We start from the raw sequence: 14386 nt of genomic DNA, 5'->3' as shown, positions 1-14386 counted from the left end.
CTAACGGATCGCAAAACGCAGTATACAGTAAAGCTAAAGGAAATGGTAGCGACCATTTCCATTAGTGCGATCCGATTGCGTTGTGATTTTGTCCCGAGCGCAATCATATCCTGCCGCGTTTTGGATGCGACTGAGCTCCTAATACTGAGTATAGTAGCGCAATCGAATTAGTGGAAATTAGTTAGAAATGCGATCGCACTGCAGCGCGATTGCGATCGCGTTTCATAGTTGAAAAGAGCCCTAAAAGAAGCCTAAACGTTGACACATTAAAATTTCAGAATCAATTCTGTCATGCAAATTACAAACCAAAAAAAAACGTTTTATTATAGAATATTGTATGTCAGTATGACAAGCTACCAATGAATCGCGTGAGAATATTTTACCAAAATACAGTATAAAAAACTTTTTGTGCAGAATATAAAAATGACGGAAAGGTGGAAACCTTGAGTAGAGGGGCCTCTGACAGCAGCTACTGGTTTATTACGTTAGTCCCAACAGAAAAGAATAGAAAGCAGGTCTTCTGGAAATTATGCTGTGAATGCAGTCAAGTCTACACTTGTGACTTTTTTTTTTAGTACTGGGAGGATTTGTCAGTCTTGTTACGTATTAGGCAGTCCGGAGGAATTAGCCGGGAATTTCTGTTACGGCCTTGAATTAAACAGCTTACTACCGCCACATTTCTACCACATGTAGAGCTTTGATTTAGCCATTCCAGATATTAACAAAGAAAGAACACATTGAATGCCACTTCTCATCGCAGTAGGTGTCTGCCAAATTCTCGTTCTGCTCTACAATATCATCATTAACTTCTCTGGCGGTAGTGAGCTCAGGCAAGAAGGGAGAAATAGTTGGGTTGGGGACTTGATTGGATTTGGAGTCATGCTTTTTCTTTTTGCCACTGGATTTCCTCCCTGCCCCAGTGTTTTCAGCAGCTTCTGGTTTGCTTGGTCCCCCTTCCGGACCCCCGCTAGGTTCTTTTACACGTCCTTTCAGTTTGGCTTTATCTTTTTCAGCCTCCGTACTGGTATCACCTTCAATTTTCCTCAGCTGAGACTCGACAGCTTCCGATTTTTTGCACAGGCGTGACTTTAATGTTTTGTCCTCACAGGCGTTCTTGACCCTTCTAAATTTCCCCAGGATCGGTTTCCAGTACTGCTTGGCTTTCAAAGTGTACACCGGGCATCGATGTGGCTCCCCTTCGTAGGTGCAGTTGTACCCGCCACCGCTTGGCTCCTTGCAGCTCAATGACAAGCTCACAGTTGAGTCCCCAACAATCTCCCAGGAGCACACGTGTTTAAGTTTGGTTGTGAACTGCCCTGACCGAGCGAAGACTGGGGACTCTCTTGCTTTGCCTGTAGCTTTGTCATTTTTGCCCAGCACGCCTTGTAAAGCGCCCAGGCAGTTCAACAAGAAAATGAATGAAATCACGCTGCAGTGCCTCATCTCATTAGGTCAGTGTTGCAGGAGGGGGTGCAATTCAAGGGTGTCCAAGCATCAGTAATGCGTACAAGCGTTGGAGCAGAAGCTATCTGGCATTCCAGAGTTCCTGAAAGACAGGGCCAGAAAAATAAAACGTGGCTGAATCAAAACATAGACAATTATCTGGCTGGCTGTGAAATATGCCCTCAAAAGAAGAAGATAGGAAGGATATTCTAATATCTTTTTTTCCCCCTGTCATTGTGGATTTCAACCCTGCTCTGTTTTGTACGTTAAGATATGTCTCAGAACGGGCAGAAACTTAATGAAAGGGCTTCTTTGGGCGAAACAAAAGAGCTCTTAAAAGAATTACAAGCCTATGCAAATCAAAGACTCTCTCAGACCTAGCAGAAGTATTCAAGTGCAAATAAAACTTTTAGAACCGTTAAACGTAGCGGATAAAGTAAGTGAGATTCTCTCTAGGAGAAATCAAAACATTGCTCTGATGCAGAAAATGAAGACTGATCAAACTACGCATATAAAATGAATGCCACTTTTATTTCTTTCTTTATTTAAAAAAAAAATAGATTCTACTGAGTTGTTTAAAAATTGATTAAAATGACTAGGAGTCTTTTCTCTGAACAATATTATTTTGCCTTTAAAGGTGACAATTGCGTTTTGTATAACGGCAGAAATAACTTCTGTAGCAATATTGACAACATTTGTTGAAACAGATAAATAAAACTGATGTAAGGTGTGTGACAAATGACAAAAAAAAAATTGAGTGAAACTTACCAGACACTGATGACAAGTTGGACAGCAGAGCAGGAGAAGTCTATAGGAGTTGCAATAGGAGTGTGTTGTTATCAATGGGACAGGAGGGGCTGTGGTCACCCTTTGCCCCTCCCTGCCATCCTCTGCACCAGCACACTAGTAAAGGAAGGATCAGCCAGCACTAAGTCAGCTGGAAGGGGCTGTGAGAATTGCCTGCAAAGTGTTTATTTCCGAAGGTCGCCGGCATGACTATGTGTGCCTGAGACTGAACTCATGTGGAATTATATTAGCACTGCTGTAGAACTTCAACACAGTTTTTTCTTTGGGATTCCCAACAGCTTTTTAGGTGTTCAGTTTTTCTAGTATTTTTGTGCTGCTTTGAGATCAGAAATGCCTGTATTGCTCTATTGCTCTGTTGTTAAGGATTAGAGATGGATCGTCAATGGGATTTTAAAGGACACCTGACGTGAGAGTGATATGGCGGCTGCCATATTTATTTCCTTTTAAACAATACCAGATGCCTGGCTAGTGGCTATCCTGCTGAACCTCTGCCTCTGTTACCAGAGCAGGATCATCCACAAGGCAAACCTAGGCAGCTGCCTAGGGCCTGGTGAGAGTCTAGGGGCCTGGCAGATGCTAGCCCCCACCAAGTCTGACCATCAGTGCTGGGCAAAAAGTGCTATCTTGCCTAGGGCCCCATTTTATCTGAATCCTTTTCTGTCTATTACTTTTATCCATAGACTGAACAAGCATGCAGATCAGATGCATAGCTCCCAACTGTCCCTTTTTCGGAGAGACAGTCTCTCGTTGGGAATTAAATCCTTCTATCCCTCTTTCAGGACTCATGAACAGATCTGTGTAAATATGTGTATTTTCTAGTGAAAAATGTGTTTAATAGACCCTAAACATTATTTCTATCTTTTTTAAATTGATATATTTCTTATTTTTCAATGTTAATATGATTTAGAACTAATAATACTAAACCAAATAAAATAAAACTAAATAAAGCTAATAGAACTAATAACTGAAAATGGCTTAGAATTAATGAGAGAGGACCAGTGTGGTCTAAATGATAAAACTGTGTCCTCCCTGGTGGTATCCCCGAATCAAGCTTGGATTGGAAAAAAGCAGCCAGGAGCGGTAATCCCAAGCCTGACTCGGGGTAGCCGCCAGTAGGTAAAGGAAGACATCGGCATTGTGGCGGCATTTCAACTCACCTTCCCCCGGATCCAGATGCCAGCAGCCATTCTTCTTTCAGGCCTCAGAGGCTCCGGATCCCTCGGGTGAGATAGCCGTCATGACAACAGATGGCGATCTCACTATAGGGTTACAGCGCCACCCAGAGGATGGAGGGAGAGTTGCAACGCTGCATCCCAGGGAGGTGAGTAAGTGCAGGGGCTGCTGCAGATCTCTCTGCGGTGTTTTTTTATTATTCCTGATTTTGGGGTCTAAAAGCATGTGAAAAAATTGCACCGCTTTTAGACCCCAAAATCTGGAAATAGTCATACAACAGATCTCCACTTAGGGGCCCAGCACCTGAGATGGATTAAGGTGAAATCGGGCCTTAGGCAAGCACCCTTAGTGGCCACCTGGCTTTTTTGGCAAGATTTGATTAGCCTAAGCATTAGCATAAACCAGGCCCTTAGAGTCTGTCCAGGCCCTGGGCACTTGCCTAAGTTACCTTGTGTATGATCCTGCTCTGCACGGCACAATATAGTTAAGCCCTACCTGGCCCTTGCTGAATCCAAATGATGTGTTGTTCTTTTTTGTACTGTATTCCCTTATATGTTTATGTAGAAATTACAGTTTCACTGCAGCCGATATGACATCTGCCCAGTTGAGCTTGTTGTCCTTTACTCCCTGTTGTGTCACTGGAAATAGGTCCTGAGGAAACATGTCCAAACAAACACAATAAATACCTACTCCTTTGTAAATGCTTGGCTGAAATTCCATTTGAATACATGGGTTGTATATAAACATTTTTCCTCCTTGCAGTATCCCGTAAATGTATGACATTTTCACCAGTAAAGTTTTAAAAGTCATCAAGTCTGGTGAATAAACATTTTACTGCTTCATGGTAAACACCCTGAGGTAATGAGCATGTTGCCAGCTGGGCTATAATAGCTGAGCGCTTGTGTGATCTGCCTACTCTCTGGCACCCTCTTGTGTTCCAGTATAATTATTTCATAAAGGAAAAAATAAAATCGCACATCATAGCTTCAGCTTTTCTGACCTCACAGGCACCCCCCTACAACTGCATTCCAAGCATCAAATTAGTTATGTGCCTTCTCCAATCCAGTTTCTGTCCAGAAATCCAACAAATGTGACCATGAGTGCCGCTAATCAGAGAAGGGTTAAAGTGTACCCGAGGTGACATGATGAGATAAACGTGTATGTACAGTAAAAAACATATTAATAACCAGGCTGTTTTTTTTGTTTTATTTTGCTGCCTGGAAGAGTTAATTTTTTCGGCATGAAAGTGACTGTGTCTGTCTTGCCACTACCTTGTTGGGAATTATTATTATTTAGTATTTATACAGAGCCGACATTTTCCACAGCACTGTACAGAGTATTTTGTTTTGTCACAAACTGTCCCTCAGAGGGGCTCACAATCGAATCCCTACCTTAGTCATATGTCTACGTATAGTGCATGTATTGTAGTCTAGGGCCAATTGTAGGAGGAAGCCAATTAACTTATCTGTATGTTTTGGGATATGGAAGGAAAACAGAGTGCCTGGAGGAAACCCACGCAGACACGGGGAGAATATACAAACTCCTTGCAGATGTTGACCTGGCTGGGATTCGAACTACTAGGCCACCGTGTTACCAGTGATATATAGTATACATCACCGATAAGCAAATTACAGCCATAAAAGTTTTCCTGGCAGAATACAACTTCTGAGATCAGGGGGGAGATAGAAAAAAGGCCAATAGTTCATGTATTTTCATTTAGGGACACTTAATAGGCTGCCACTGAGCAGAGACAGCAAAACACTCAATCTACTATGTAAATATTTAAATGTAAAATAAAACCATGGAATACCTAAATAAAGACATTTTTAGGAGTAATAAGATAAATACAATTGTTTATCTCATCAGTTATAATTTTCACATTGTTTTCACTTTAAGATGTAATAAGGTACTAGGCAAGACAGTAGATTTCGCACCCCCTTGAGGTCCTTTTGGTGAGCTAAAGTGGAGAAAGGTCAGAGAACAGAGAAGGTCACAGGTGGGCATCATGACACTAATTAGGTTGCCTGGCTGGTAGATGATCTTGTGCAGCTCCTAATAATCACGTATTGAGCTAAAAGTTCAGCAAGGGTTCAAATGCATTAAAATGTAGCAAGCTAGATACTAACTCAGCATTCAGTATTGATGCCATTATGTTTTTCTTGCTACTTATGTTGAAGTTGTGTGGAAGCAGTGAAGTTGCATCCTTGGAATATGTATATATCGATTCATAACACTTACCTTTCTTTTTATGAGCTATTCCTTCTAGTTACCGAGGAAGAAGGTGCCCCAAAAAGTATAAAACACTTAAAAACAGTTTAAAAGGTAAGAGGAAATTACCTCAGGATGACACACAATTTATGGGGAAAAAAAAGGTAGTTTATGTGTTAAAATAACACAAGAAAAGACAGACAACGCGTTTCCAGGGAGTCATCCCGCTTCCTCAAGGCAGTAAATAACATGTAGTAGCTGTGGTTGTGGCACACCTTACCCCAAAGTGTGGGTGCATAGCCTAGATGGTGCTAAGCCCAAGCACCACAGAAATCAATAGTTCAATAAAGTTTAGGCTAGCACACCTGCTTCAAAGTGCAATCGTTCTCCTTTATTGCTCCATCAACACAAAGATTGACAATTGTTTCGGAGCCACGGCGGGTCTCCTTCCTCAGAATGTGCAGACAAACAATACACCAAAAAGTGCTCAAAACATATATACCTTAGGGTAAGTAACCACCCATGACAATCATCCAAGAACATAGTCCCTCCCCTTCAGCTGTCTGCATCACAGGCATATACAAATGTAAACAAAGTCATATCTCATGCAATACATACAGGAGTCTATGCACCATCCAGTTCATTATATTGCATATACATTACATGTATTGTGAAAACCATCTTATCACTAATGTATCCAATAGATTGCTTATTACACTACTAATCTCACCACAGTTGATGCTGTCAATCCATTGTCAGGTAGGCGGAAACTTCTGCCATTTGAAACTAATAGGTCCCTGAATTCGCGCCACGGCTACCTTAGCCGTTACTGAGCGCTCCATATGACTGCCCCATACCCTCGTCGCTTCCTGCCTCACTTCCGCTGGGTGCTGTGCGATCAGAACGTCACATCCGCCCAGCGCGTTGCTATGCCAACCTGCAACACGAACGCTTAGACGCGTCTAAAACGTACGCATGCGCCATCGGCACCGTCCGTCACCCGGGGTACAGACGGCGCCAAAGCGTCAAGAAATACGACTAGAAAACGCGTATATCTCGCCGGCCAACTCTGGCTCTCATGCGAGTTCTGACGGGGAGCAAAGTATCAGGTTGCCAAAGCAACCTGAAATCACATGTCTCCCCTATGATGGATGCAACAAGCGACCATCCGAGGGGGCATGCTCACGAGTTGACATACATCAAAGTGGTTGTTAGTGTGCCAGCCCTTCTACTCCAAAATGCCTGTGGACAAAATACAGGTTAAAGGGAAGGGAACAAAAGGCAACAAAAATTAAAATAAAATAAAAGTAAAAAAGAAGGGAACAAGAATAGGAAGGGACAAGAATGGGATGCGAAAAACGTAAAGTTAGAGTCACCAAAGGGGGGAGACGTTAGTGGCCCGAACTCATAACTACCCCTGTAGGGAGTTGTGATGTAACTTGTGAGGAAGAAGGTGCCCCAAAAAGTATAAAACACTTAAAAACAGTTTAAAAGGTAAGAGGAAATTACCTCAGGATGACACACAATTTATGGGGAAAAAAAAGGTAGTTTATGTGTTAAAATAACACAAGAAAAGACAGACAACGCGTTTCCAGGGAGTCATCCCGCTTCCTCAAGGCAGTAAATAGTGTCAAACCATGCAATACTTGCCCTATGACACTATTTACTGACCTGAGGAAGTGTGTTGACTACCATGAAACACACAATGAAAATGGTCCAGACAGTGGACTAATGGGGAGCCCCGGCGGGACCTTCAAAGTTGCTTTGCCGGGGCTCCGATAAACAGTAATTACTGAGAAAGACACACTGTAATTACAGCGTAGGGACTTACGGCGAGAGGTGGCGGGTGTTTAGCGGCGTTCGATAAATTAAACAGGGGTGACTGGCACAGCTGTGGGGGCTTCGGGGATGTGCAGTGGCCCGACAAGGGGGACTCTGGGGGTTTCCTAATTAAAGGAGACTCCCAGATGCAGCGGTGACAACATGCGTTAGCTGGTTTAGACCTGCTTTTTGCAAGTCTAAGCTAACGCTCATGTCTGACGGGCAGCATGCAAAATGTGATTGGATTGAGTGTAAAGCAGAGTTCCCCAACCCTGTCCTCAAGTACCACCAACAGTACATGTTTTGCAAAAAAACACAAACATTCACAGGTGAGGTAATTAGTACTGCAGCAGAGCTGATTAACTACCTCTGTGGATATCCAAAAAACATGCACTGTTGGTGGGCCTTGAGGACAGGGTTGGGGAACTCTGGTGTAAAGGACTCGCTGGGCGGTAATATCCCCCAGGCGAGTTCTTTAACGCTCAAGGGGGAGGGGGGGGGGGGTTTGATACAAGTAATAGGATTATGTGATGCTCCCATCACCTAATTTAAGAACTCGCCAGCGCTAAGCAATAGGATGTGGCCCACACACATTTTTTTTTTTTTTACAAATAAACTACCTTTTTATTTATTTTTTTTACTCTAAACTATGTGTCAGCCTGTGGTAAGTTCTTCTTACTTTTTAGTAATCAGAAGAAGAATCGCACACCACTGTGGAGGTGCTGGACCGAAGCAACAGCCAATAGTAAATCCAGAAGGTCTGCACACTCACTTGTAGACCAAGTCTGCTTTTATCCCATAAACGTGACACAATTCCATTCCATAACCAACGATTCGGCCCTGAGGGGTCCCCTTTGTCAAGGTAATAACACAGAATGGTTATTACCTTGACAAAGGGGACCCCTCGGGGCCCCGAAACAAATCGCTGGTTATGGAATGGAATTGTGTCACGTTTTTGGAATAAAAGCAGACTTGCTTTACTTCTTACTTTTTAAACTGTTTTTTTAAAGGAGTAATCAGGGCAAATATAGTAAAATGAGTGGTACTTACCGGGGGCTTCCTCCAGCCCCAAGCTCCCAGGACCGCCCTCGCCGCAGCTCTGCCTGCAGCCTTTCGCCGGAGCTCTGACCCGGCCCCCGGGCACAGTACCTCAAGGTCGCTCTGACGTCATCGCCGGGGACCGGGTCAGAGCTCCGGCAAACGGCTGCGGGCAGAGCTGCGGCGAGGGAGGTCCTGGGAGCTTGGTGCTGAAGGAAGCCCCCGGTAAGTATATATATAATATATGAACATGACCAGGTTTGAATGTGCTTACCAATGGAGATTGGAGCAAGACCACTGATTTAGTGAAATTCAGCAAAGACGGGGGGGCGTGGCTAGGCACGCAATGAGAATGGCTGCCTGAGAGCTGAGCTCCGGACCCTGAGCTGATCTTAACGAACGGGACGAGCAACTTAAGCCACAAACAGCTACCCGGGTATGCAGACACGCATCAAGACCAACAGCAGGTCGCAGAGGGACAGTCACACCCCGGCAGGAAAAACGGTTCCCGAGCTATTCAAGTCGCAACAAGCGCGGAGACAGAACAGCGTGGCAGATAAGATGGCGCCGACGCGGAGTGACACAGCGGCCTCCTCTCCTGCTCCCTCGGAAGACTCGCCGGATAAAAGTAAGAGGCCTCCCACAGCTAAATCTAACCCCAAAGCAGACCTCCCTACCATGGCAGATATGAGGGCTTTCGCAGATGACATTAAAGCCTCTATAAGAGCGGACATAGCGGAGGTAAGGGATGAGGTGGCGGCCATTAACACGAGGCTGACAGACATGGAGCAGGCGGGAAGAAAGAGGGACACAAAGCTAAAATGGCTACACAATGCAATGGTAACACACAACCGCAGGCTGATAGACCATAATAGACACTTAGAAGACTTGGATAATAGAGGGAGAAGATCGAACATCAGAGTAAAAGGCTTACCGGAATCAGTCGCATCAGATTCCCTTACAGCTGTTCTCACAGCAATCTTCAATGAACTTCTCGACAGAGAGAAAGACACTCCAATAGAGTTCATCAGAGCACACAGAGCCCTTAAACCCCGAGGCTCAGAAGGGGATCCCTCGAGAGATGTAGTGTGCTGTCTGGCCTCCTTTCAGTTGAAAGAGGAAATAATGAAAGCGGCTAGAGCTCAAGACGAAATCTTCTTCAACGATACGACTATATCTCTATATCAAGACCTCTCCCTCATTACCCTCACAAACCGTAGAGCACTGAAACCTCTCACGAAAATACTAAAAGACAAAGGCTTCCAATACCGATGGCGCTTTCCGTTTGCACTAACAGTGTTACATAAAGGGCGCACAGCGATTCTGAGGACACCGCAAGACCTGTCGGGATTCCTAAAAATGCTCGGCTTACCCAAAGTCTCCCTCCCAGAATGGTATGAAGAATTCAGACTGCAGGATACCAAACATATGAATACCGGAGGCACTGACAATACTTCGAGAACCTCTCCCCGAGGGCATCAAGACAGGGGCTCCCCCCTAAGAAACGCTGCTAGTCCTTCAGGCTCAGGCTCAGAAGAAGATGATACCACCTAGAAAGTCTTTCAGATCCGTAAGTCGCCCCCTTAAGCCTGCAACTTCATAGGCTGCATGGGAGGTATACAGTCCTAGGACACTGAGGTAAAACAGACACTGTCACTATCAACATACTCTTATGTGAACATTCCCCAGCTTTACATAAAGATAAGCTTCCGAGCCGCAGCTCCGGAACAAGGAACACATTACACAATAGACCTTGATGTTAATGACTATGGCAATATAAAAGCAGGACGGCAAGGGACCGCGATCCCCTATGGGATCATTATACTTCTTGCTTACTTAATCATTTATTTTAGTCACCCTAGGATGTGAAAGACTCTAGTGAATATACCCTGAAGTAGACTTGGTGATTTCCCTCTGTCCTATATGTTTGTGCATATATCGGTAGGAGTAAGAGTTAAAACTTATAATCTATCTGGAGGTGGGGAGGGGGGAAAGTAATAACTGTAGTTTTGAATATGGGAGGCCTTCTGTTCTTTGAGGCTTCCACTGCCGCCCACCATTCCCCCCCCCCTCGACCCCCAGTTCGGTAAACATTATGACAGTAACACTCGCTTACCTACGAATCCCGGAAAGCTCAAACAGGGTAAAAATCAAACACATAATAGTCCCCATCATTACTAAATCAATAAGGGTCCAATAGTCTAAGTTCTCACATCTAAAACATCGGCTACCCACCGTACAGACAGAGCTTAGCCTCACTACCCCACGTCAGAGATCCTTGATCCAGAGATCCCTGACACCATCCCCATTTGATTTTGAGAAGGTACTTAGGGGCTAGCCATAAAGACTTCCCCCAAACTACCTCTCAAAGGGGATTTAATTTTACATCCACCTCAACGGTTTTAGGCAGACGGATAATCTCCGTGGCGGCGAACTTACACGAAAAGGGTTTAATACACTACTAAACTAGCACACCCAGCCCATCAGGATACGAACAATAAATAAAAGCTCTCACCCAAGGGGAGAGAAAATGAGAAATAAGGGGACTGAATGCACGGAGGGGAGAAAGGAGATATGGAAGGTAACTTCCTGGAATGTAAATGGCCTTAACTCTCCAGAAAAACGTTCTTCCATACTTAGGCTACTGCAGAAACAAAAAACCTCAATAGCCATCCTCCAAGAAACTCACTTCAAAGAAAATAGAATCCCGTTCTTAAGGGACAGAAACTTTACCAAATGCTATCACGCCCCTTCAAAAGAAGGCAAAAACAAAGGGGTTTCCGTTTTACTACATAAAAACTGTACCCTTAACATTACGGAGTGTAAGAAGGATCCGGATGGAAGGTATTTGTTTATTAAAGGGAATTCAGGGAATAGGGTAATTACCATCGCAGCAGTCTATGCCCCAAACGAAAAACAAGAAGCATTCCTAAACAAAACTATTAATAGCCTACATGACTTCGCACAGGGCATGATAATCATGGGGGGAGACTTAAACATTCCATTATACCCCAGCTTAGACTCCTCCACAGGTAAATCCTCAATCCCCTACAAATCTATCAAAAACATCAAACAGAATCTGCTATCAGCAAGGCTAATGGACATCTGGAGACTCCAACATCCACAAACTAAAGACTACACACATTATTCGGACCCCCACTCCAAATACTCCAGAATTGACTACATATTTTTAACCCAAGCAGATTTGGAGTGGGCGACTGAAACCGACATTGGGCAAAGGGTAGTATCGGACCATGCACCAGTTCATCTGACTCTACAATTCCCAACAGTGAGAACTAATCAATTTGTCTGGAGGCTGAATCCAGACTTGCTAGAGACTCAAACAACGACCGACCAAATAAACAACTCCATTCGGGAATACTTAAAAAACAATACAACACCAGAAATCTCTCCACTGCTAACCTGGGAAGCTCACAAACCGGTAGTAAGGGGAGAATTCATCAGATTAGGAAAAGAACACAAGAGGGAAAGGGAAGCGAAACTAAACGCTTTACTGGCAAAGCTTCAACAATTAGAAAGGAAGCACAAACAGAAACACGCCAAAGAAATACTCACAGACCTTAACAATACCAGAGACGAAATCAAAAACTTATTACACATCGCTGCAAAAAAACGTATTCTTAGAGCAGAAAAAGCAATATACGAGTGGTCAAATAAAGCTGGTGCTTTCCTAGCTAGGAGAATGAAAAAAAAGCAGGCTCAACAACAAATAGACTCAATTATAGACAAAACAGGAAAGAAACATACAATCTCCAAGCACATCTTAGAAACATTCAGGCAATACTATGAAGGCCTATACAATATTGGAGATAAAAAGGTAACACCCCAACAATCAAGCACCAGACTAAATAAAATACAAAGCTTCCTAGCTAAATTCGGCCCCAGCCCTCTAAACAAGCTTACAACTGAACAATTAGATAGCCCAATCTCCAAGGAAGAATTTTTCCACACCATCAATAAACTCAAAGCAGGTAAGAGCCCAGGACCCGATGGCTTAACAGATTTATACTACAAAACCTTTGCACCCACCCTGGCAGACCCCTTTCTGGCAGCGTTTAACACAACAGGACCAAACCCCAAACCTTCCCCACAACTCCTAGAGGCCCACATTACAATCATTCACAAACCAGGTAAAGACCCATCTAATTGTGCTAGCTACCGACCCATTTCCCTACTCAATAATGATTTAAAAATTTTTGCAAAGATAATCGCCAACAGAATATCCCCCCTACTCCCTAGCCTAATAGAACAGGATCAGACTGGCTTCGTCCCGGGAAGGGAGGGAAGAGAGAACACCACTAAAGCAATCAATATTCATAACTGGCTTACAAAGCGAGCCGTGGAGGGCTGTTTTGTCTCCACGGACGCTGAAAAAGCCTTCGATAGGGTGGCTTGGGACTACATCTCTGAAACAATTAAACATTTAAAATTTGGGCCTAATATGTCCAACTGGATTAACCTCCTGTACTCCCAACCCACAGCACGCATTAAGGCAAATTTTTTGTTGTCAGACACCTTCTCTCTCTCCAACGGGACGAGGCAGGGCTGCCCCCTCTCCCCCATCATATATATACTGACTTTGGAACCCTTACTCATCCAGATACGACAAAACCCCAACATAAAAGGGGTCATGATCCACCACAAGGAACATAAAATCGCTGCTTTCGCAGACGACATGCTCTTCTTCATCACGAAACCTTTAACTTCAATCCCAAACCTAATAAAATGCTTAGAAGACTTTGGGGGAATGTCAAACCTAAAGATAAACTTCTCAAAATCTAGCGCTCTAAACATCTCCCTTTCACAGTCTACACTGCAGCAATGCCAAAAATCCCTCCCCCTAAGGTGGGAAACATCTGATATTACTTACTTAGGAATTAAGATCCCTACAGATCTGCAAAGAATATTCGCACTAAATTATACACCACTAGAGACAAAGATAATGTCTGATCTCACACTATGGGGGAAAATGCAAGGAATCTCGTGGTTTGGCAAGATGTCAATAGTAAAAATGAACATTCTACCTAGATTTTTATACTTATTCCAAAACCTTCCAATTGCAATCCCTAAATCATACTTAATGAACATCCAAAGGAGAATAACACAATTTATATGGAATAAGCAGAAACCTAGACTGAGATTTGACTTACTTACAAGACCCAAACTGAACGGAGGAATGGGCCTCCCAGACTTACAGAAATATTACTTGGCCTCACACCTGGTCAGAGTGCTGGGATGGGCAGGCTCAAACTCTAAAAAGGACTGGGTACAAATAGAGAATGCCAGTGTCCAACCCCAATTATTAAACATCCAAAATTTACTCTGGGATCATCCGGCACAACACTTCAAATTCTTAAATCAGCACCCATTAATAGCTCCAACACTGAAAGCGTTCCTAATATGCAACAAAAAACATAACTTAACAAGGAAGGGAAGCTTGCTAACCCCCCTAGTAGACAATAAGGAATTTGCCCCAGGACTGGAAAAACACTTTCTCAAGGGATGGGAAAAAAACGATAAGCCCAGAATTATAGATTTCGTAAATAAAGGAGAGGTCTTACCATACATGCAAATCAAGGACTATACGCAACCACACATCACCCCCAAATGGCAATACTTCCAATTAAGGCACTACATAAACTCACTAAAAACCAAAAACATTCTAAGCCACTCAACCACGGTTTTTGAGGAAAAAATTCACTCCTGCAAAACCCATAGACACTTGCTAGCATGGGCCTACTCCCTTTTAAACAACAATAGCAATCCGGACGAACTATTACGCTACCAGAAAAAATGGAACCTCATGCTGGAAAAAAGTATCCCCCCAGAACAATGGGAAAAGATAGCACTAAACACACATAAATCCGCTAGAAAC

At 43.6% G+C, this 14386-nt stretch overlaps 1 protein-coding gene across 1 annotated transcript; it reads right to left on the bottom strand.

The window, feature by feature from the left end:
• Positions 1-298: 298 nt before the first annotated feature.
• On the bottom strand, positions 299-9518 carry FGFBP3 (fibroblast growth factor binding protein 3). Its single transcript, XM_068258915.1, is given in 3 exon segments — positions 299-1452; positions 1455-1546; positions 9425-9518. Coding segments are annotated over 3 exon segments (936 nt in total). The 3' UTR covers positions 299-702.
• Positions 9519-14386: the final 4868 nt, after the last annotated feature.

This window comes from Hyperolius riggenbachi, chromosome 10 (genome assembly GCF_040937935.1).
Source record: "Hyperolius riggenbachi isolate aHypRig1 chromosome 10, aHypRig1.pri, whole genome shotgun sequence".
NCBI classification, from domain to species: domain Eukaryota; kingdom Metazoa; phylum Chordata; class Amphibia; order Anura; family Hyperoliidae; genus Hyperolius; species Hyperolius riggenbachi.
The sequence above is the reverse complement of the archived record's forward strand: the minus strand, read 5'-3'. Positions and strand labels throughout refer to the sequence as shown.